Source organism: Anas platyrhynchos, chromosome 31, assembly GCF_047663525.1.
Source record: "Anas platyrhynchos isolate ZD024472 breed Pekin duck chromosome 31, IASCAAS_PekinDuck_T2T, whole genome shotgun sequence".
Lineage (NCBI taxonomy): Eukaryota > Metazoa > Chordata > Aves > Anseriformes > Anatidae > Anas > Anas platyrhynchos.
Genome location: NC_092617.1, coordinates 5,374,215 through 5,398,507, shown reverse-complemented (window position 1 = coordinate 5,398,507; position 24,293 = coordinate 5,374,215). Strand labels below are relative to the sequence as shown.

The following is a 24,293-nucleotide window of genomic DNA, read 5'->3' as shown; positions in this document are numbered from 1 at the left end:
TGGGGCCACCTAGAACCAAGATCTCAAGATCTTTTGGTCCACCTAGAACCAAGATCTCAAGATCTTTTGGGGCCACCTAGAACCAAGCTCTCAAGATCTTTTGGGGCCACCTAGAACCAAGATCTCAAGATCTTTTGGGGCCACCTAGAACCAAGATCTCAAGATCTTTTGGTCCACCTAGAACCAAGATCTCAAGATCTTTTGGGGCCACCTAGAACCAAGCTCTCAAGATCTTTTGGGGCCACCTAGAACCAAGATCTCAAGATCTTTTGGGGCCACCTAGAACCAAGATCTCAAGATCTTTTGGGCCACCTAGAACCAAGATCTCAAGATCTTTGGGGCCACCTAGAACCAAGATCTCAAGATCTTTTGGTCCACCTAGAACCAAGATCTCAAGATCTTTTGGGGCCACCTAGAACCAAGATCTCAAGATCTTTTGGGGCCACCTAGAACCAAGATCTCAAGATCTTTTGGGGCCACCTAGAACCAAGCTCTCAAGATCTTTTGGGGCCACCTAGAACCAAGCTCTCAAGATCTTTTGGGGTCCCTAGAATGGGATTGTCCAAGTCCAGACCCCTTGGGCCACCTAGGACCGGGTTGTCCCCTCCCGGCGTGGTGGCCCCTGACCTCCTCCTGGTCCTACTCCAGACTTACTCCGGGCTCTTCTGCGTCACCGTCAACCCCTACAAGTGGCTGCCGGTCTACAACGCCGAGGTGGTGGCCGCCTACCGGGGCAAGAAGCGCAGCGAGGTCCCACCCCACATCTTCTCCATCTCCGACAACGCCTACCAGAACATGCTGACGGGTGGGCACCTTCCCCGGGGGAAACCCCAAAATCGGCTCGTTTCACCCCAAAAAAAACGGGGGGTGGGGGACGCTAAAAGGGGATTTTTTGCCCCAAAAAAAGGGTCTGGTTGGGGGTTTGAGGGTCACCAGTTGACCAATGGGTTGAGGTGGCCTACCAGAACATGGTGACGGGTGGACACCTGCCCAGGGGAACCCCAAAATCGGCCCGTTTCACCCCAAAAAAACAAAATTGGCCCGTTTCACCCCAAAAAAACAAACGGGTGGGCGGAGGAACCCTAAAACGGGATTTTTCACCCCAAAAAGGGTCTGGTTGGGGGTTTGGGGTCACCAGCTGGTGGAGGTGGCCCACCAGAAGATGCTGATGGGTGGGCACCTTCCTGGGGGAACCCCAAAATTGCCCCGTTTCACCCCAAAAAAACAAATTGGTGGGCGGGAGACCCTAAAAGGGGATTTTTTGCCCCAAAAAAGGGTTTGGTTGGGGGTTGGGGGTCACCAGCTGGTAGAGGTGGCCCAGCAGAACATGTTGATGGGTGGGCACCTCCTCGGGGGAACCCCAAAATTGCCCCGTTTCACCCCAAAAAACCAAAATTGGCCCGTTTCACCCCAAAAAGCAAGTTGGTGGGCGGGAGACCCTAAAATGGGATTTTTTGCCCCAAAAAGGGTTTGGTTGGGGGTTGGGGGTCACCAGCTGGTGGAGGTGGCCCACCAGAAGATGCTGATGGGTGGGCACCTTCCTGGGGGAACCCCAAAATTGCCCCGTTTCACCCCAAAAAAACAAATTGGTGGGCGGGAGACCCTAAAAGGGGATTTTTTGCCCCAAAAAAGGGTTTGGTTGGGGGTTGGGGGTCACCAGCTGGTAGAGGTGGCCCAGCAGAACATGTTGATGGGTGGGCACCTCCTCGGGGGAACCCCAAAATTGCCCCGTTTCACCCCAAAAAACCAAAATTGGCCCGTTTCACCCCAAAAAGCAAGTTGGTGGGCGGGAGACCCTAAAATGGGATTTTTTGCCCCAAAAAGGGTTTGGTTGGGGGTTGGGGGTCACCAGCTGGTGGAGGTGGCCCACCAGAAGATGCTGATGGGTGGGCACCTTCCTGGGGGAACCCCAAAACCGGCCCGTTTCACCCCAAAAAAACAAAATTGGCCCGTTTCACCCCAAAAAAAACAAAAGGGTGGGCGGAGGAACCCTAAAATGGGATTTTTTGCCCCAAAAAAGGGTCTGGTTGGGGGTCGGGGGTCACCAGCTGGTAGAGGTGGCCCAGCAGAACATGTTGATGGGTGGGCACCTTCCTGGGGGAACCCCAAAATTGCCCCGTTTCACCCCAAAAAACCAAAATTGGCCTGTTTCACCCCAAAAAAACAAACGGGTGGGCGGAGGAACCCTAAAAGGGGATTTTTCACCCCAAAAAAGGGTCTGGTTGGGGGTTGGGGGTCACCACCTGGTAGAGGTGGCCCACCAGAAGATGCTGATGGGTGGGCACCTCCCCGGGGGAACCCCAAAACCGGCCCGTTTCACCCCAAAAAAACAAAATTGGCCCGTTTCACCCCAAAAATCAAATTGGTGGGTGGGAGACCCTAAAATGGGATTTTTTGCCCCAAAAAAAGGGTCTGGTTGGGGGTTGAGGGTCACCAGCTGGTAGAGGTGGCCCAGCAGAACATGTTGATGGGTGGGCACCTTCCTGGGGGAACCCCAAAATTGGCCCGTTTCACCCCAAAAAAACAAAATTGGCCCGTTTCACCCCAAAAAAAACAAAAGGGTGGGCGGGGAAACCCTAAAATGGGATTTTTTGCCCCAAAAAAGGGTCTGGTTGTGGGTCGGGGGTCACCAGCTGGTGGAGGTGGCCCAGCAGAACATGTTGATGGGTGGGCACCTCCTCGGGGAAACCCCAAAACCGGCCCGTTTCACCCCAAAAAAACAAAATTGGCCCGTTTCACCCCAAAAAAAAAAAAGTGGGGCGAAGGACCCTAAAATGGGATTTTTTACCCCAAAAAAGGGTCTGGTTGGGGGTCGGGGGTCACCAGCTGGTGGAGGTGGCCCAGCAGAACATGTTGATGGGTGGGCACCTCCTCGGGGAAACCCCAAAACCGGCCCGTTTCACCCCAAAAAACCAAAATTGGCCCATTTCACCCCAAAAAAAAAAAAGTGGGGCGAAGGACCCTAAAATGGGATTTTTCACCCCAAAAAAAGGGTCATTTTGGGGTCCCACCTCCGGTTTCTTCTCCCCGCAGATCGCGAGAACCAATCCATCCTCATCACGTAAGTGCCGGCCCCATAGCGCCCCATAGCGCCCCATAGCGCCCCATAGCGCCCCATAGCGCCTCGTCGCGCCCCATAGCGCCTCGCCCCACCCCATAGCGCCCCATAGCGCCCCATAGCGCCCCATAGCGCCCCATAGCGCCTCGCCCCGCCCCATAGCGCCTCGCCCCACCCCATAGCGCCCCATAGCGCCCCATAGCGCCCCATAGCGCCCCACAGCGCCCCATAGCGCCCCATAGCGCCCCATAGCGCCTCGTCGTGCCCCATAGCGCCCCATAGCGCCCCATAGCGCCCCATAGCGCCCCATAGCGCCTCGTCCCGCCCCATAGCGCCCCATAGCGCCCCATAGCGCCCCACAGCGCCCCATAAGTGTCCCCCCCCCCCCCAAAAAAAGGGGCGAATCCGGGGCGGGGAAGACGGTGAACACCAAGCGGGTCATCCAGTACTTCGCCAGCATCGCCGCCCTGGGGGACCGGGCCAAGAAGGAGACCCCCAACGGCACCAAGGTGGGGCGCGCCCCACACTTATGGGGCAGGGGGGGGGTCGCCCCACACTTATGGGGCGAGCTTCACCCGACGCCGTCGCCCCCCAACCAGGGGACCTTGGAGGATCAAATCATCCAGGCCAACCCCGCCTTGGAGGCCTTCGGCAACGCCAAGACCGTGCGCAACGACAACTCCTCGCGCTTCGTGAGTTGGGGGTCAGGAGCTATGGGGCGGGAGCTATGGGGCGGGAGCTGTGGGGCGGGATCTGTGGGGCGGGAGCTGTGGGGCGGGAGCTGTGGGGCGGGATCTGTGGGGCGGGATCGATGAGGCTGGGATCTTTGAGGCTGGGATCTATGGGGATGGGATCTATGGGGCGGGAGCTATGGGGCGGGATCTATGGGGTGGGATCTATGGGGCGGGATCTATGGGTCAGGATCTATGAGGCTGGGATCTTTGGGGATCTATGGGGCAGGATCTATGAGGCAGGGATCTTTGAGGCTGGGTTCTTTGGGGATCTATGGGTTAGGATCTATGGGTCAGGAGCTATGGGGAGGGATCTATGGGGCTGGGATCTATGGGTCAGGATCTATGGGGCTGGGATCTTTGAGGCTGGGATCTTTGGGTATCTACGGGTCAGGACCTATTGGGCAAGATCTATGGGTCAGGATCTATGGGTCAGGATCTATGGGTCAGGATCTATGGGGGGGATCTGTGGGGCGGGATCTGTGGGGCGGGATCTATGGGGCTGGGATCTATGGGTCAGGATCTATGGGTCAGGATCTATGGGGCTGGGATCTATGGGTCAGGATCTATGGGGCTTGGATCTATGGGTCAGGATCTATGGGTCAGGATCTATGGGGGGGATCTGTGGGGCGGGATCTGTGGGGCGGGATCTATGGGTCAGCATCTATGGGGCTGGGATCTATGGGTCTGGGATCTTTGGGGATCAATGGGTCAGGATCTATGGGTCAGGATCTATGGGGCTGGGATCTCTGGCATCTATGGGGTGGGATCTATGGGTCTGGGATCTATGGGGCTGGATCTCTGGGGATCTATGGGTCAGGATCTATGGGGCTGGGATCTATGGGGCTGGGATCTATGGGGCTGGGATCTTTGAGGCTGGGATCTTTGGGGATCTATGGGGCAGGATCTATGGGGCGGGATCTATGGGGCGGGATCTGTGGGGCGGGATCTATGGGTCAGCATCTATGGGGCTGGGATCTATGGGGCTGGGATCTTTGGGGATCAATGGGTCAGGATCTATGGGTCAGGATCTATGGGGCTGGGATCTCTGGCATCTATGGGGTGGGATCTATGGGTCTGGGATCTATGGGGCTGGATCTCTGGGGATCTATGGGTCAGGATCTATGGGGCTGGGATCTATGGGGCTGGGATCTATGGGGCTGGGATCTTTGAGGCTGGGATCTTTGGGGATCTATGGGGCAGGATCTATGGGGCGGGATCTATGGGGCGGGATCTATGGGGCTGGGATCTATGGGTCAGGATCTATGGGGCTGGGAACTTTGGAGATCTATGGGGAAGGATCTATGGGGCAGGATCTATGGGGCAGGATCTATGGGGCGGGATCTATGGGTCAGGATCTATGGGGCTGGGATCTTTGAGGCTGGGATCTTTGGGGATCTATGGGGCGGGATCTATGGGGCAGGATCTATGGGGCGGGATCTATGGGGCTGGGATCTATGGGTCAGGATCTATGGGGCGGGATCTATGGGGCGGGATCTATGGGTCAGGATCTATGGGTCAGGATCTATGGGGCGGGATCTCTGGGGCAGGATCTATGGGGCAGGGATCTGTGGGGCTGGGATCTATGGGTCAGGATCTTTGAGGCTGGGATCTTTGGGGATCTATGGGTCAGGATCTATGGGTCAGGATCTATGGGGTGGGATCTATGGGGCGGGATCTATGGGGCAGGATCTATGGGGCAGGATCTATGGGGCGGGATCTATGGGTCTGGCATCTATGGGGCGGGATTTATGGGTCAGAATCTATGGGTCAGGATCTATGGGTCAGGATCTATGGGGCTGGGATCTATGGGGCAGGATCTATGGGTCAGGATCTATGGGTCAGGATCTCTGGGGCAGGATCTATGGGGCGGGATCTATGGGTCAGGATCTATGGGTCAGGATCTATGGGGCAGGATCTATGGGTCAGGATCTATGGGTCTGGGAACTTTGGGGATCTATGGGTCAGGATCTATGGGGCGGGATCTATGGGGCAGGATCTATGGGGCAGGATCTATGGGGCGGGATCTATGGGTCGGGATCTATGGGTCAGGATCTATGGGGCGGGATCTATGGGTCAGGATCTATGGGGCGGGATCTATGGGGCAGGATCTATGGGTCAGGATCTATGGGTCAGGATCTATGGGGCTGGGATCTCTGGGTCAGGATCTATGGGGCTGGGATCTATGGGTCAGGATCTATGGGGCAGGATCTATGGGTCTGGGATCTATGGGTCAGGATCTATGGGGCAGGATCTATGGGGCGGGATCTATGGGGCGGGATCTATGGGGCAGGATCTATGGGGCAGGATCTATGGGGCGGGATCTATGGGGCGGGATCTATGGGGCAGGATCTATGGGGCAGGATCTATGGGGCAGGATCTATGGGGCAGGGGGTGCTCTCCTAGGGGAAGTTCATCCGGATCCACTTCGGGGCCACCGGGAAGTTGGCGTCGGCCGACATCGAGACCTGTGAGTGGGGCCTGGGGGGGGGTGGTGGCATCTCAGGTGGCTTCCGTGGCCTTCATCCCTCCATCCACCACCTCCTCCTCCTCCTCCAACCTCCTCCTCCACATCTCTGGTGGGTTCCGTGACCTTCATCCCTTCATCCACCACCTCCTCCTCCTCCTCACCACCTCCTCTTCCTCACCACCTCCTCCTCCACCGCATCTCTGGTGGCTTCCGTGACCTTCATCCCTCCATCCACCACCTCCTCCTCCTCCTCCTCACCTCCTCCACCGCATCTCAGGTGGCTTCCATGACCTTCATCCACCCAACCATCTCCTCATCCAACCGCCGTCCCCAAAATCCCCCCGACTGGCCCCAAAACCTTCTCCCCCGTCCCCTTCCAGACCTCCTGGAGAAGTCCCGGGTCATCTTCCAGCTGAAGGCCGAGAGGAACTACCACATCTTCTACCAGATCCTCTCCAACAAGAAGCCCGAGCTTCTGGGTGAGCCTGGTGGCCTCGGGTCTTCTCCTCCCACCCCGCCCTTCTCCGTCTTTGGTCCTCCCCGAGGAGAATGAGGACAATTTGGGCCATTTTTGGTCTTCAGAGATGCTCCTCATCACCACCAACCCCTACGACTACAGCTACGTGTCCCAAGGGGAGGTGACCGTGGCCTCCATCGATGACGCCGAGGAGCTGCTGGCCACCGACGTAAGCGGTGGTGGTGGGGGGGTGGCCGGAGAGGTCCTCGGGTGGGTGGTGAGGACCTCGGGTGGGTGGTGGGGTCCTTAGATGGTTCTTGGGTCCTTCAACCCTTGAAACCATGGATGGAGAAGTCCAGAGATGGGTCCTTAGATGGTTCCTGGGTCCTTCAACCCATGAGACCATGGATGGATGAGTCCATGGGTGGTCAGATGGGTCCTTAGATGGTTGGTTGGGTCCTTAGATGGTTGGTTGGGTCCTTCAACCACCAAGACCATGGATGGATGAGTCCAGAGATGGATCCTTAGATGGTCGGTTGGGTCCTTAGATGGTTGGTTGGGTCCTTCAACCCATGAAACCATGGATGGATGAGACCAGAGATGGGTCCTTAGATGGTTGGTTGGGTTCTTAGGTGGTTCTTGGGTCCTTCAACCCATGAGACCATGAATGGATGAGTCCTTGGGTGGTCAGATGGGTCCTTAGATGGTTGGTTGGGTCCTTCAACCCATGAAACCATGGATGGAGAAGTCCAGAGATGGGTCCTTAGATGGTTCTTGGGTCCTTCAACCCATGAAAGCACGGATGGATGAGTCCATGGGTGGCCCGATGGGCCTGGAGACAGGTCCCCAGGTGGTGGGGTGGACTCCGGGGTCTTCTCCAACCCCCCCCCACCCCGCAGAGCGCCTTCGACGTGCTGGGCTTCACGGCGGAGGAGAAGGCCGGGGTCTACAAGCTGACGGGCGCCATCATGCACCTGGGCAACATGAAGTTCAAGCAGAAGCAGCGCGAGGAGCAGGCCGAGCCCGACGGCACCGAAGGTGGGACCTGGGAGGTGGGACGTGGGGTGGGGTCTGGACCTCCATAAGTGTGTCCTGACCCCGTGTCCTCCTTCTTCTGGCCTCCAAGACGCCGACAAGTCGGCCTACCTGCTGGGCCTCAACTCGGCCGACCTCCTGAAGGGCCTGTGCCACCCGCGGGTGAAGGTGGGCAACGAGTACGTGACCAAGGGCCAGAACGTCCAGCAGGTGGTCTACTCCATCGGGGCCTTGGCCAAGGCGGTCTACGAGAAGATGTTCAACTGGATGGTCACCAGGATCAACAACTCCTTGGAGACCAAGCAGCCCCGCCAGTACTTCATCGGCGTCCTGGACATCGCCGGCTTCGAGATCTTCGATGTGAGGGGCTGAGGGGTTGGGCGGGTGGAGGTGGTTGGACGTTTTGACCCCGTTGGGTCTCCAGTTGACCCAGTTGACCTCGTTGGGTCTCCAGTTGACCCCATTAGGCCTCCAGTTGACCCCATTGACCTTTTTAGGTCTCCAGTTGACCCCATTGGGCCTCCAGTTGACCCCATTAGGTCTCCAGTTGACCCCATTGGGTCTCAGGTTGACCCCATTGGGCCTCCAGTTGACCCAGTTGACCCCATTAGGTCTCCAGTTGACCCCATTAGGTCTCCAGTTGACCCCATTGACCCTCTTAGGTCTCCAGTTGACCTCGTTGGGTCTCCAGTTGACCTCATTGGGTCTCCAGTAGACCCTGTTGACCCTGTTGGGTCTCCAGTTGACCCCATTGGGTCTCCAGTTGACCCCATTGACCCTCTTAGGCCTCCAGTTGACCCCGTTGGGTCTCCAGTTGACCTCATTAGGTCTCCATTTGACCCTGTTGACCCCGTTGGGCCTCCAGTTGACCCCGTTGGGTCTCCAGTTGACCCCATTGACCCTCTTAGGTCTCCAGTTGACCCCATTAAGTCTCCAGTTGACCCCATTGGGTCTCCAGTAGACCCAGTTGACCCTGTTGGGTCTCCAGTTGACCCCATTGGGTCTCCAGTTGACCCCATTGACCTCGTTGGGTCTCCAGTTGACCCCTTTAGGTCTCCAGTTGACCCCATTGGGTCTCCAGATGACCCCATTGACGCCGTTGGGTCTCCAGTTGACCCCATTGAGTCTCCAGTTGACCCAGTTGACCACATTGGGTCTCCAGTTGACCCCATAAGGTCTCCAGTTGACCTTGTTGGGTCTCCAGTTGACCCCGTTGGGTCTCCAGTTGACCTCATTGGGTCTCCAGTTGACCCCACTGGGCCTCCAGTTGACCCCATTGACCCCATTGGGCCTCCAGTTGACCCCACTGGGCCTCCAGGTGACCCCATTGACCTTCTTAGGTCTCCAGTTGACCTCGTTGGGTCTCCAGTTGACCCCATTGGGTCTCCAGTTGACCCAGTTGACCCCGTTGGGTCTCCAGTTGACCCTGTTGGGTCTCCAGTTGACCCAGTTGACCCCGTTGGGTCTCCAGTTGACCCCTTTAGGTCTCCAGTTGACCCCATTGGGTCTCCAGATGACCCCATTGACCCCGTTGGGTCTCCAGTTGACCCCATTGAGTCTCCAGTTGACCCAGTTGACCACATTGGGTCTCCAGTTGACCCCATAAGGTCTCCAGTTGACCTTGTTGGGTCTCCAGTTGACCCCGTTGGGTCTCCAGTTGACCTCATTGGGTCTCCAGTTGACCCCACTGGGCCTCCAGTTGACCCCATTAGGTCTCCAGTTGACCCCATTGACCCCATTGGGTCTCCAGTTGACCCCATTGACCCCATTGGGCCTCCAGTTGACCCCGTTGGGTCTCCAGTTGACCTCATTGGGTCTCCAGTTGACCCCATTGACCCCATTAGGCCTCCAGTTGACCCCATTGGGTCTCCAGTTGACCCCATTGACCCCATTGGGCCTCCAGTTGACCCCACTGGGCCTCCAGGTGACCCCATTGACCTTCTTAGGTCTCCAGTTGACCTCGTTGGGTCTCCAGTTGACCCCATTGGGTCTCCAGTTGACCCAGTTGACCCCGTTGGGTCTCCAGTTGACCCTGTTGGGTCTCCAGTTGACCCCATTGGGTCTCCAGTTGACCCAATGGTCAAAACTCAACGGGGGCCTCCTGAAGGCCTTGGAGGTCTTCTGGTTCCAGTTGACCCCATTGGGTCTCCAGTTGACCCCATTGACCCTCTTAGGTCTCCAGTTGACCACATTAGGTCTCCAGTTGACCCCTTTGGGTCTCCAGTAGACCTTTTTGACCCCATTGGGCCTCCAGGTGACCCCATTGCATCTCCAGTTGACCCCATTAGGTCTCCAGTTGACCCCATTGGGTCTCCAGTTGACCCCATTGACCTTCTTAGGTCTCCAGTTGACCCCATTAGGTCTCCAGGTGACCCCATTGGGCCTCCAGTTGACCCCACTGGGCCTCCAGGTGACCCCATTGACCTTCTTAGGTCTCCAGTTGACCCCATTAGGTCTCCAGTTGACCCCATTGGGTCTCCAGTTGACCCCATTGACCTCGTTGGGTCTCCAGTTGACCCCATTAGGTCTCCAGTTGACCCCGTTGGGTCTCCAGTTGACCCCATTGGGTCTCCAGTTGACCCCATTGACCCTCTTAGGTCTCCAGTTGACCCAGTTGGGTCTCAGGTTGACCCCATTGACCCTCTTAGGTCTCCAGTTGACCCCGTTGGGTCTCCAGTTGACCCCATTGGGTCTCCAGTTGACCCCATTGACCCTCTTAGACCTCCAGTTGACCCCATTGGGTCTCCAGTTGACCCCATTGACCCTCTTAGGTCTCCAGTTGACCACATTAGGTCTCCAGTTGACCCCTTTGGGTCTCCAGTAGACCTTTTTGACCCCATTGGGCCTCCAGGTGACCCCATTGGGCCTCCAGTTGACCCCATTGGGTCTCCAGTTGACCCCATTGGGTCTCCAGTTGACCCCATTGACCCTCTTAGACCTCCAGTTGACCCCATTAGGTCTCCAGTTGACCCCATTGGGCCTCCAGTTGACCCCATTGACCTTGTTGGGTCTCCAGTTGACCCCATTAGGTCTCCAGTTGACCACATTGGGTCTCCAGTTGACCCCATTGGGTCTCCAGTTGACCCCATTGGCTCTCCAGGTGACCCCGTTGGGTCTCAGGTTGACCCCATTGGGACTCCAGTTGACCCCATTGACCCCATTAGGTCTCCAGTTGACCCCACTGGCTCTCCAGTAGACCCAGTTGACCCTCATTGTCCATTTCTTCTCCCCACCCCACCCCAGTTCAACAGCTTCGAGCAGCTCTGCATCAACTTCACCAACGAGAAGCTCCAGCAGTTCTTCAACCACCACATTAGGTTGACCCCATTAGGTCTCCAGTTGACCCCATTGGGCCTCCAGTTGACCCCTTTGACCTTGTTGGGTCTCCTGTTGACCCCATTAGGTCTCCAGTTGACCCCATTGGGTCTCCAGGTGACCCCGTTGGGTCTCAGGTTGACCCCATTGGGACTCCAGTTGACCCCATTGACCTTCTTAGGTCTCCAGTTAACCCCATTGACCCCATTAGGTCTCCAGTTGACCCCACTGGCTCTCCTGTAGACCCAGTTGACCCTCATTGTCCGTTTCTTCTCCCCCACCCCACCCCAGTTCAACAGCTTCGAGCAGCTCTGCATCAACTTCACCAACGAGAAGCTCCAGCAGTTCTTCAACCACCACATTAGGTTGACCCCATTGGGTCTTCAGTTGACCCCATTAGGTCTCCAGTTGACCCCATTGACCCTCTTAGACCTCCAGTTGACCCCATTAGGTCTCCAGTTGACCCCATTGGGCCTCCAGTTGACCCCATTGACCCCATTAGGTCTCCAGTTGACCTCATTGGGTCTCCAGTTGACCCCATTAGGTCTCCAGTTGACCCCATTGACCCTCTTAGACCTCCAGTTGACCCCATTAGGTCTCCAGTTGACCCCATTGGGCCTCCAGTTGACCCCATTGACCCCATTAGGTCTCCAGTTGACCCTCTTAGGTCTTCAGTTGACCCCATTGGGTCTCCAGTTGACCCCATTGACACTTTTAGGTCTCCAGTTGACCTCATTGGGTCTCCAGTTGACCCCATTGACCCCATTAGGTCTCCAGTTGACCCCACTGGCTCTCCAGTAGACCCAGTTGACCCTCATTGTCCATTTCTTCTCCCCACCCCACCCCAGTTCAACAGCTTCGAGCAGCTCTGCATCAACTTCACCAACGAGAAGCTCCAGCAGTTCTTCAACCACCACATTAGGTTGACCCCATTAGGTCTCCAGTTGACCCCATTAGGTCTCCAGTTGACCCCATTGACCCTCTTAGACCTCCAGTTGACCCCATTAGGTCTCCAGTTGACCCCATTAGGCCTCCAGTTGACCACATTAGGCCTCCAGTTGACCCCATTGGGTCTCCAGTTGACCCAGTTGACCCCGTTGGGTCTCCAGTTGACCTCATTAGGTCTCCAGTTGACCCCATTGGGTCTCCAGTTGACCCAGTTGACCCCGTTGGGTCTCCAGTTGACCTCATTGGGTCTCCAGTTGACCCCATTGACCCCATTAGGTCTCCAGTTGACCCAGTTGACCCCATTAGGTCTCCAGTTGACCCAGTTGACCCCATTGGGTCTCCAGTTGACCTCATTAGGTCTCCAGTTGACCCAGTTGACCCTCTTAGGTCTCCAGTTGACCCCTTTGGGTCTCCAGTTGACCCCTTTAGGTCTCCAGTTGACCCCATTAGGCCTCCAGTTGACCACATTAGGCCTCCAGTTGACCCCATTGGGTCTCCAGTTGACCCCATTGACCCCATTAGGTCTCCAGTTGACCCCACTGGCTCTCCAGTAGACCCAATTGACCCTCATTGTCCATTTCTTCTCCCCACCCCACCCCAGTTCAACAGCTTCGAGCAGCTCTGCATCAACTTCACCAACGAGAAGCTCCAGCAGTTCTTCAACCACCACATTAGGTTGACCCCATTAGGTCTCCAGTTGACCCCATTGACCTTGTTGGGTCTCCTGTTGACCCCATTAGGTCTCCAGTTGACCCCATTGGGTCTCCAGGTGACCCCGTTGGGTCTCAGGTTGACCCCATTGGGCCTCCAGTTGACCCCATTGACCTTCTTAGGTCTCCAGTTGACCCCATTGGGCCTCCAGTTGACCCCATTGACCCCATTAGGTCTCCAGTTGACCCCACTGGCTCTCCAGCAGACCCAGTTGACCCTCATTGTCCATTTCTTCTCCCCCACCCCACCCCAGTTCAACAGCTTCGAGCAGCTCTGCATCAACTTCACCAACGAGAAGCTCCAGCAGTTCTTCAACCACCACATGTTCGTGCTGGAGCAGGAGGAGTACAAGAAGGAGGGCATCGAGTGGGAGTTCATCGACTTCGGCATGGACCTCCAGGCCTGCATCGACCTCATCGAGAAGGTGACGCCCCCCCCCGGGGGCCTCCTGGAGGCCTCGGAGGTCTTCTGGTCCCAGTTGACCCAGTTGACCCCGTTGGGTCTCCAGTTGACCCCGTTGGGTCTCCAGTTGACCTCATTAGGTCTTCAGTTGACCCTGTTGGGTCTCCAGTTGACCCAGTTGACCCCGTTGGGTCTCCAGTTGACCCAGTTGACCACATTGGGTCTCCAGTTGACCTTGTTGGGTCTCCAGTTGACCCCATTGGGTCTCCAGTTGACCCTGTTGACCCTCTTGGGTCTCCAGTTGACCCCATTGGCTCTCCAGTTGACCTCATTAGGTCTCCAGTTGACCTCATTAGGTCTCCAGTTGACCCAGTTGACCTTGTTGGGTCTCCAGTTGACCCCGTTGGGTCTCCAGTTGACCCAGTTGACCCCATTGGGTCTCCAGTTGACCCCATTGGGTCTCCAGTTGACCCAATGGTCAACACTCCCCGGGGGCCTCCTGAAGGCCTTGGAGGTCTTCTGGTCCCAGTTGACCCAGTTGACCCCGTTGGGTCTCCAGTTGACCCCATTGGGTCTCCAGTTGACCCCGTTGGGTCTCCAGTTGACCCCATTGGGTCTCCAGTTGACCCCATAAGGTCTCCAGTTGACCCAGTTGACCCCATTGGGTCTCCAGTTGACCCCATTAGGTCTCCAGTTGACCTCATTGGGTCTCCAGTTGACCCCATAAGGTCTCCAGTTGACCCAGTTGACCCCGTTGGGTCTCCAGTTGACCCCGTTGGGTCTCCAGTTGACCCCATAAGGTCTCCAGTTGACCCAGTTGACCCCATTGGGTCTCCAGTTGACCCCATTAGGTCTCCAGTTGACCTCGTTGGGTCTCCAGTTGACCCCATAAGGTCTCCAGTTGACCCAGTTGACCCCGTTGGGTCTCCAGTTGACCCCTTTGGGTCTCCAGTTGACCTCATTAGGTCTCCAGTTGACCCCATTGGGTCTCCAGTTGACCCCATTGGGTCTCCAGTTGACCCCATTGGGTCTCCACTTGACCCAATGGTCAACACCCCCCGGGGCCTCCTGAAGGCCTTGGAGGTCTTCTGGTTCCAGTTGACCCAGTTGACCCCATTGGGTCACCAGTTGACCCCATTAGGTCTCCAGTTGACCCAGTTGACCCCATTGGGTCTCCAGTTGACCCCATTAGGTGTCCAGTTGATCCAGTTGACCCATTGGGTCTCCAGTTGACCCCGTTGGGTCTCCAGTTGACCTTGTTGGGTCTCCAGTTGACCCAACGGTCAACACTCCCCGGGGGCCTCCTGAAGGCCTTGGAGGTCTTCTGGTTCCAGTTGACCCAGTTAACCCCGTTGGGTCTCCAGTTGACCCCATTGGGTCTCCAGTTGACCCAATGGTCAACACTCCCTGGGGCCTCCTGAAGGCCTTGGAGGTCTTCTGGTTCCACTTGACCCAGTTGACCCCATTGGGTCTCCAGTTGACCCCGTTGGGTCTCCAGTTGACCCAGTTGACCACCTTGGGTCTCCAGTTGACCTCATTAGGTCTCCAGTTGACCCCATTGGGTCTCCAGTTGACCCAATGGTCAACATCCCCCGGGGCCTCCTGAAGGCATTGGAGGTCTTCTGGTTCCAGTTGACCCAGTTGACCACATTGGGTCTCCAGTTGACCCCATAAGGTCTCCAGTTGACCCAGTTGACCCTGTTGGGTCTCCAGTTGACCCCTTTGGTTCTCCAGTTGATCCCATTGGGTCTCCAGTTGACCCAGTTGACCCTGTTGGGTCTCCAGTTGACCCCATTGGGTCTCCAGTTGACCCCATAAGGTCTCCAGTTGACCCCATTGGGTCTCCAGTTGACCCAGTTGACCCCGTTGGGTCTCCAGTTGACCCCGTTGGGTCTCTAGTTGACCCAGTTGACCCCGTTGGGTCTCCAGTTGACCCCATTGGGTCTCCAGTTGACCCCATTGGGTCTCCAGTTGACCCCATAAGGTCTCCAGTTGACCCAGTTGACCCCATTGGGTCTCCAGTTGACCCCATTGGGTCTCCAGTTGACCCAGTTGACCACATTGGGTCTCCAGTTGACCCAGTTGACCCTGTTGGGTCTCCAGTTGACCCCATTGGGTCTCCAGTTGACCCAATGGTCAACACTCCTCGGGGGCCTCCTGAAGGCCTTGGAGGTCTTCTGGTCCCAGTTGACCCAGTTGACCCCGTTGGGTCTCCAGTTGACCCCATTGGGTCTCCAGTTGACCCCGTTGGGTCTCCAGTTGACCCCATTAGGTACCCAGTTGATCCAGTTGACCCCATTGGGTCTCCAGTTGACCCCGTTGGGTCTCCAGTTGACCCAGTTGACCTTGTTGGGTCTCCAGTAGACCCTGTTGGGTCTCCAGTTGACCCCATTGAGTCTCCAGTTGACCCCATAAGGTCTCCAGTTGACCCAGTTGACCCCGTTGGGTCTCCAGTTGACCCCGTTGGGTCTCCAGTTGACCCAGTTGACCCCATTGGGTCTCCAGTTGACCCTGTTGGGTCTCCAGTTGACCCCATTAGGTGACCAGTTGACCTAGTTGACCCTCTTGGGTCTCCAGTTGACCCCGTTGGGTCTCCAGTTGACCCCATTGGGTCTCCAGTTGACCCCGTTGGGTCTCCAGTTGACCCCATTAGGTGACCAGTTGACCCAGTTGACCCTGTTGGGTCTCCAGTTGACCCCGTTGGGTCTCCAGTTGACCCCATTGGGTCTCCAGTTGACCCCGTTGGGTCTCCAGTTGACCCCATTAGGTCTTTAGTTGATCCAGTTGACCCCATTAGGTCTCCAGTTGACCCAGTTGACCCCATTGGCTCTCCAGTTGACCCAATGGTCAACCCCCCGCCCCCCGGGGCCTCCTGAAGTTCTTGGAGATCTTCTGGAGAAGCTTCCTCCTCCTTTGGGGTTCTCCAGAGCCCCCGCAGGAGGTGGGCTGGGGGCTGCTGGGCGCCCCCACGACCGACGAGGTCTTCTCCTCACCAGCCCATGGGGATCATGTCCATCCTGGAGGAGGAGTGCATGTTCCCCAAGGCCTCGGACATGACCTTCAAGGCCAAGCTCTACGACAACCACCTGGGGAAGTCGGGGAACTTCGGGAAACCCCGCAACGTCAAGGGCAAGGCCGAGGCCCACTTCTCCTTGGTCCACTACGCGGGGACGGTGGACTACAACATCCTCGGCTGGCTGGAGAAGAACAAGGACCCCCTGAACGAGACGGTGGTGGGGCTCTACCAGAAGTCGGCCCTCAAGCTGCTGGCCAGCCTCTTCTCCAGCTACGCCGGGGCGGATTCGGGTGGGCGGGGATGTTTGGAGATGTTTTGGGACCTCTGGGGATGGATGGATGGATGGGTGGAGATGTTTGGAGATGTTTTAGGACATCTAGAAGTGGATGGATGGATGGGTGGAGATGTTTGGAGATGTTTTAGGTCCTCTAGAAGTGGGTGGATGGATGGGTGGAGATTTTGGAGATGTTTTAGGACTTTTGGGTATGGATGGATGGATGGATGGATGGATGGATGGATGGATGGATGGATGGATGGGTGGGTGGGTGGAGATGTTTGGAGATGTTTTGGGACCTCTGGGGATGGTTGGATGGATGGATGGAGATGTTTGGAGATGTTTTAGGACCTCAGGGAATGGATGGATTTGTGGGTGGAGAAGTTTGGAGATGTTTTAGGACCTCTGAGGATGGATGGATGGATGGATGGATGGATGGATGGATGGATGGATGGATGGATGGATGGATGGATGGAGATGTTTGGAGATGTTTTAGGACCTCTAGAAGTGGGTGGATGGATGGGTGGAGATTTTGGAGATGTTTTAGGACCTCTGGGGATGGATGGATGGATGGATGGATGGATGGATGGATGGATGGATGGATGGATGGATGGATGGGTGGAGAGGTTTGGAGATGTTTTAGGACTTCTCGAGATGGATGGATGGATGGATGGATGGATGGATGGATGGATGGATGGATGGATGGATGGATGGATGGATGGAGATGTTTGGAGATGTTTTAGGACCTCTAGAAGTGGGTGGATGGATGGGTGGAGATGTTTGGAGATGTTTTAGGACCTCTGGGGATGGATGGATGGATGGGTGGAGATGTTTGGAGATGTTTTGGGACCTCTGGGGATGGTTGGATGGATGGATGGAGATGTTTGGAGATGTTTTAGGACCTCTAGAAGTGGGTGGATGGATGGGTGGAGATTTTGGAGATGTTTTAGGACCTCTAGAAGTGGATGGATGGATGGGTGGAGATGTTTGGAGATGTTTTAGGACTTCTAGAGATGGATGGATGGGTGGATGGAGAGGTTTGGAGATGTTTTGGGACCTCTGGGAATGGATGGATGGATGGATGGATGGATGGATGGATGGATGGATGGATGGATGGGTGGATGGATGGATGGATGGGTGGAGATTTTGGAGATGTTTTAGGACCTCTAGAAGTGGATGGATGGATGGATGGATGGATGGATGGATGGATGGATGGATGGATGGAGATGTTTGGAGATGTTTTAGGACCTCTGGGGATGGATGGATGGATGGGTGGAGATGTTTGGAGATGTTTTAGGACCTCTGGGGATGGATGGATGGATGGGTGGAGATGTTTGGAGATGTTTTAGGACCTCTGGGGATGGATGGATGGATGGATGGATGGATGGATGGATGGATGGATGGATGGATGGATGGATGGATGGATGGGTGGAGATATTTGGAGATGTTTTGGGACCTCTAGAAGTGGGTGGATGGATGGATGGATGGATGGAGATGTTTGGAGATGTTTTAGGACCTCTGGGGATGGATGGATGGATGGGTGGATGGATGGATGGATGGATGGATGGATGGATGGATGGATGGATGGATGGATGGATGGATGGATGGGTGGAGATGTTTGGAGATGTTTTGGGACCTCTGGGGATGGATGGGTGGATGGGTGGAGATGTTTGGAGATGTTTTAGGACCTCTAGAAGTGGATGGATGGATGGGTGGAGATGTTTGGAGATGTTTTAGGTCCTCTAGAAGTTGGTGGATGGATGGGTGGAGATGTTTGGAGATGTTTTAGGACTTCTGGAGATGGATGGATGGATGGATGGATGGATGGATGGATGGATGGATGGATGGATGGATGGATGGGTGGAGATGTTTGGAGATGTTTTGGGACTTTTGGGGATGGATGGATGGATGGGTGGAGATGTTTGGAGATGTTTTAGGACCTCTGGGGATGGATGGATGGATGGATGGATGGATGGATGGATGGATGGATGGATGGATGGATGGATGGATGGATGGATGGATGGATGGAGAAGACCCTCTCCTTGGTTGCCTCCTCCTCCAGGTGGCGACGGAGGGAAGGGCAAAGGAGCCAAGAAGAAGGGGTCCTCCTTCCAGACCGTCTCGGCCCTGCACCGGGTGAGACCCCGGAGGTCCACATGAGGACCTCAGGACGTGGTGGGGGCAGGCGTCATCTTCTGGGGGAGCTCAGGAACCTGTGGGTGAAGCCCTCAACCCTTTAGGAGAACCTCAACAAGCTGATGGCCAACCTGAAGACCACCCACCCCCACTTCGTCCGCTGCCTGATCCCCAACGAGAGGAAGGAACCGGGTGAGGGGGGTGGGACCTGGTGGGGTGGGGTCAGGAGAGGACAGGGGGGTTGGAGGTGACCCTTCTGGAACCTTCTGGGCCATCTCCAGGGGTGATGGACAACCCCTTGGTGATGCACCAGCTGCGCTGCAACGGGGTCCTGGAGGGGATCCGGATCTGCCGCAAGGGCTTCCCCAACCGCGTCCTCTACGGGGACTTCCGCCAGAGGTGAGGACCTCGAGGTCCAAAGAGGTCCTCGGGGGGGTGGGTGGGAAGCCAAAAAGTGGTGGGATGTCTTCTTCTGCCCACCCAAGGTACCGGATCTTGAACCCCGCGGCCATCCCCGAGGGGCAGTTCATCGACAGCCGCAAGGGGGCCGAGAAGCTCCTGGGGTCGCTGGACATCGACCACGGGCAGTACAAGTTTGGTCACACCAAGGTGGGTCCCACCACCACCACCACCACCCAAGGACGACTGGAGGGCCACCAGGGCCACCAGATCTCCAGCAGGTCCTCCAGGTCCCCACCAACCCCTCCAGATGCCCACCAGGTCCTCCAGATCCACATCAGGTCCTCCAGGTCCCCACAAAATCCTCCAGATGCCCACCAGGTCCTCCAGATCCCCACCAGTTCCTCCAGGTCCCCACCAACCCCTCCAGATCCCCACCAGGTCCTCCAGATCCCCACCAGATCCTCCAGTTCCCCACCAGGTCCTCCAGATCCCCACCAACCCCTCCAGAAGACCACCAGGTCCTCCAGATCCCCACTAGGTCCCTCCAGATCCCCCCCAGGTCCTCCAGATCCCCACCACGGCCTCCAGATCCCCACCAGGTCCTCCAGATCCCCACCAACCCCTCCAGATCCCCACCAGGTCCCCACCAGATGTCCACCAACCCCTCCAGAAGCCCACCAGATCCCCACCAGATCCCCACCAGTTCCTCCAGATCCTCCCCAGATCCCCACCAAACTCTCCAGATCCCCACCAGGTCGCCCAGATGTCCACCAGGGCCACCAGATCCCCACCAAGACCTCCAGATCCCCCCCAGATCCCCACCAGTTCCTCCAGATCCCCACCAGATGTCCACCAAACCCTCCAGAAGCCCACCAGGTCCTTCAGATGCCCACCAACCCCTCCAGATCTCCACCAGGTCCTCCAGATCCCTCCAGATCCCCCCCAGATCCCTCCAGATCCCCACCAGATCCCACCAGATCCTTCCAGGTCCCCACCAGTTCCTCCAGATCCCCACCAGATGTCCACCAAACCCCCCAGATGCCCACCAAACCCTCCAGATCCCCACCAGGTCCCCCAGATCCCCACCAACCCCTCAAGATCCCCACCAAACCCTCCAGATCCCCACCAGATCCCACCAGATCCTTCCAGGTCCCCACCAGTTCCTCCAGGTCCCCACCAGTTCCTCCAGATCCCCACCAGATGTCCACCAACCCCTCCAGAAGCCCACCAGTTCCTCCAGATCCCCCTCAGATCCCCACCAGATCCTCCAGATCCCCCCAGTTTCCCCCAGATCCCACCAGATCCCTCCAGGTCCCCACCAGGTCCCTCCAGATCCCCACCAGTTCCTCCAGATCCCCACCAGATGTCCACCAAACCCTCCAGAAGCCCACCAGCTCCTCCAGATCCCACCAGATCCCACCAGATCCCCCCAGATCCCACCAGATCCCCCCCAGATCCCCACCAGTTCCTCCAGACCTCCACCAGATGTCCACCAAACCCTCCAGATGTCCACCAACCCCTCCAGAAGCCCACCAGCTCCTCCAGATCCCCCCAGATCCCACCAGATCCCCACCAGATCCCACCAGATCCCCACCAGATCCCTCCAGATCCACCTCCCCGTCCTTCCGCCTTCTCCTCACCCTCCTCATCCTCCTCCTTCCTCCCCACCCGAGGTCTTCTTCAAGGCCGGGCTGCTGGGGCTGCTGGAGGAGCTGCGGGACGAGCGCCTGGCCCGCATCATCACCCGGCTGCAGGCCCAGGCCAGGGGGTTCCTGTCCCGCCAGGAGTTCCAGAAGATCCTGGAGAGACGGTGGGTGGGGACCTCGTGGTGGTGGTGGTGACCTCGTGGTGGTGGTGGTGGTGGTGGTCCCATTATGGTGGTGGTGGCCCCATGGTGGTGGTGGTGGTGGTGGTGGTGGCCCCGTGGTGGTGGTGGTGGTGGTGGTGGTGGCCCCATGGTGGTGGTGGTGGTGGTGGTGGTGACCTCGTGGTGGTGGTGACCCCATTATGGTGGTGGTGGTGACCCCATGGTGGTGGTGGTGATGGTTCCGTGGTGGTGATGGTGGTGATGGTGGTGGTGGTGGCCCCGTGGTGGTGGTGGTTCCATGGTGGTGGTGGTTGTGGTGGTTCCTTGGTGGTGGTGGTGATGGTGGTGGTGGCCCCGTGGTAGTGGTGGTGATGGTGGCCCCATGGTGGTGGTGGTTGTGGTGGTTCCTTGGTGGTGGTGGTGGTGACCCCATGGTGGTGATGGTGACCCTATGATGGTTATGGTGGTGGCCCCATGGTGGTGGTGGTGGCCCCATGATGGTGATGGTGACCCCGTGGTGGTGGTGGTGATGGTTCCGTGGTGGTGGTGATGGTGATGGTGGTGGCCCCATGGTGGTGGTGACCCCATGGTGGTGGTGGTGGGGACCTCGTGGTGGTGGTGGCCCCGTGGTGGTGGTGGTGGTGGCCCCATGGTGGTGATGGTGATGGTGGTCCCATTATGGTGGTGGTGGTGGTCCCATGGTGATGTTGATCCCGTGGTGGTGGTGGTGGTGGTGGTGGTGGCCCCATTATGGTGGTGGTGGTGGTCCCATGGTGGTGGTGGTGGTGGCCCCATGGTGGTGGTGGTGGTGGCCCCATGGTGGTGGTGGTGATGGTGGTGGTGGCCCCATGGTGGTGGTGGTTGTGGTGGTTCCTTGGTGGTGGTGGTGATGGTGGTGGTGACCCTGTGGTGGTGGTGGTGGTGACCCCATGATGGTGGTGGTGAGCTCGTGGTGGTGGTGGTGGTGGTGATGGTGGTGGTGGTGGTGGTGGCCCCATTATGGTGGTGGTGATGGTGGTGGTGGTGGTGGTGACCTCATGGTGGTGGTGGTGGTGGTTCCTTGGTGGTGGTGGCCCCATTATGGTGGTGGTGGTGGTGGCCCCATGGTGGCGATGGTGATGGTGGTCCCATTATGGTGGTGGTGGTGGTCCCATGGTGATGTTGACCCCGTGGTGGTGGTGGTGGTGGTGGTGGTGGTGGTCCCATGGTGGTGGTGGTGGTGGCCCCATGGTGGTGGTGGTGGTGGCCCCATGGTGGTGGTGGTGATGGTGGTGGTGACCCCATGATGGTGGTGATGGTGATGGTGGTGGTGGTGGTGGTGACCTCATGGTGGTGGTGGTGGTGGCCCCATGGTGGTGGTGGCCCCATGGTGGTGGTGGTTGTGGTGGTTCCTTGGTGGTGGTGGTGATGGTGGTGGTGACCCCGTGGTGGTGGTGGTGGTGACCCCATGGTGGTGATGGTGGTGGTGGTGACCTCGTGGTGGTGGTGACCCCATGGTGATGGTGGTGACCCCATGATGGTGATGGTGACCCCATGGTGGTGGTGGTGACCCCATGGTGGTTCTGGTAACCCCATGATGGTGATGGTGACCCCATGGTGGTGGTGGTGACCCCATGCTGGTTCTGGTGGTCCCATGGTGGTTCTGGTGACCCCATGGTGATGATGGTGACCCCATGGTGGTTCTGGTGACCCCATGGTGGTTCTGGTGACCCAATGGTGATGATAGTGACCCCATGATGGTTTTGGTGACCCCATGGTGATGGTGACCCCATGATGATGGTGGTGACCCCATGGTGATGGTGGTGACCCCATGATGGTGGTAGTGGTGACCACATGGTGATGGTGGTGACCCCATGGTGGTTCTGGTGACCCCATGATGGTTCTGGTGGTCCCATGGTGGTTCTGGTGACCCCATGGTGATGGTGGTGGCACCATGGTGGTTCTGGTGACCCCATGGTGGTTCTGGTGACCCCATGGTGGTGATGGTGACCCCATGATGGTGGTGGTGGCCCCATGGTGGTTCTGGTGACCCCATGGTGGTTCTGGTGACCCCATGGTGATGGTGGTGGCCCCATGGTGGTGGTGGTGACCCCATTATGGTGGTGGTGACCCCATTATGGTGGTGGTGACCCCATGGTGATGGTGGTGGCCCCATGGTGGTTCTGGTGACCCCATTATGATAGTGGTGGCCCCATGTTGGTGGTGGTGACCCCATTATGGTGGTGGTGACCCCATGGTGATGATGGTGACCCAATGGTGGTTCTGGTGACCCCATGGTGGTGGTGGTGACCCCATGGTGGTGGTGACCCCATGATGGTGATGGTGACCCCATGGTGGTGGTGACCCCATTATGGTGGTGGTGACCCCATGATGGTTCTGCTGGCCCCATGGTGGTTCTGGTGGCCCCATGGTGGTTCTGGTGACCCCATGGTGGTTCTGGTGACCCCATGGTGGTGGTGGTGACCCCCCCACCTCCTCCCCCCAGCGACGCGCTGCTGGTGATCCAGTGGAACGTGCGGGCCTTCATGGGGGTGAAGAACTGGCCCTGGATGAAGCTCTACTTCAAGATCAAACCCCTCCTGAAGAGCGCCGAGACCGAGAAGGAGATGCAGGTGGGCCACCGCGACCAGGGGACGGGTGGGGACATCCAGGAGAAGGTGGACAAGCGACCTGGACGTTTTTTGGTGGACCCCCAGAGCATGAAGGAGGAGTTCGGGCGCCTGAAGGAGGCGCTGGAGAAGTCGGAGGCGCGGCGCAAGGAGCTGGAGGAGAAGATGGTCTCCATGCTGCAGGAGAAGAACGACCTCCAGCTGCAAGTGCAGGCCGTGCGTGGTGGTGGTGTCCCCAAATCCCCCCCAAAACCCGTGTCCTTCGTGTCCCCACCTCGTTGTCCCCTCCCCGCAGGAGCAGGACAACCTGGCGGACGCCGAGGAGCGCTGCGACCAGTTGATCAAGACCAAGATCCAGCTGGAGGCCAAGGTGAAGGAGATGACCGAGAGGCTGGAGGAGGAGGAGGAGATGAACGCCGAGCTGACGGCCAAGAAGAGGAAGCTGGAGGACGAGGGCGCCGAGCTCAAGAAGGACATCGACGACCTGGAGCTGGCCCTGGCCAAGGTGGAGAAGGAGAAGCACGCCACGGAGAACAAGGTGGGGACGGGGAAGGTCCAAGAGGGGGGGATTTGGAGGACCTGGAGTCAACGGGAGGTGGGGGGTGAGGAGATCTGAGGGGGGTTGGGTGGAGGTGACCCAAAGGTGTTGGGTGGAGATGACCCAGGATTGGGTTCTGATGATCCAAGGGTGGTTGGGTTGGGTGGAGATGACCCAAGGGTGTTGGGTGGAGATGCCCCAAAATTGGTTGGGTTGGGTGGAGATGACCCAAGGTTGGGTTGAGATGACCCCAAATTGGTTGGGGTGGGTTGAGATGGCCCAAGATTGGGTTTTGATGACCCAAGGGTGGTTGGGTTGGGTGGAGATGCCCCAAAATTGGTTGGGTTGGGTTGAGATGAGCCAAGGTTGGGTTGAGATGACCCA

General features: G+C 57.6%; 1 protein-coding gene across 1 annotated transcript in view; it reads left to right on the top strand.

Moving 5' to 3' along the window:
• LOC119715319 (myosin-7) overlaps positions 1-24,293 on the top strand; it is a 57,305-nt gene that overhangs the window by 13,443 nt on the left and 19,569 nt on the right. Inside the window, 19 exon segments of the mRNA XM_072029740.1 lie at positions 649-805; positions 3,034-3,061; positions 3,456-3,567; positions 3,658-3,750; positions 6,196-6,259; positions 6,640-6,738; positions 6,842-6,945; positions 7,616-7,754; positions 7,843-8,111; positions 12,979-13,149; positions 16,124-16,433; positions 18,480-18,553; positions 18,658-18,745; positions 18,835-18,952; positions 19,039-19,162; positions 20,629-20,765; positions 23,248-23,374; positions 23,459-23,587; positions 23,667-23,909. Coding sequence (XP_071885841.1) covers positions 649-805; positions 3,034-3,061; positions 3,456-3,567; positions 3,658-3,750; positions 6,196-6,259; positions 6,640-6,738; positions 6,842-6,945; positions 7,616-7,754; positions 7,843-8,111; positions 12,979-13,149; positions 16,124-16,433; positions 18,480-18,553; positions 18,658-18,745; positions 18,835-18,952; positions 19,039-19,162; positions 20,629-20,765; positions 23,248-23,374; positions 23,459-23,587; positions 23,667-23,909 — 2,586 coding nt within the window.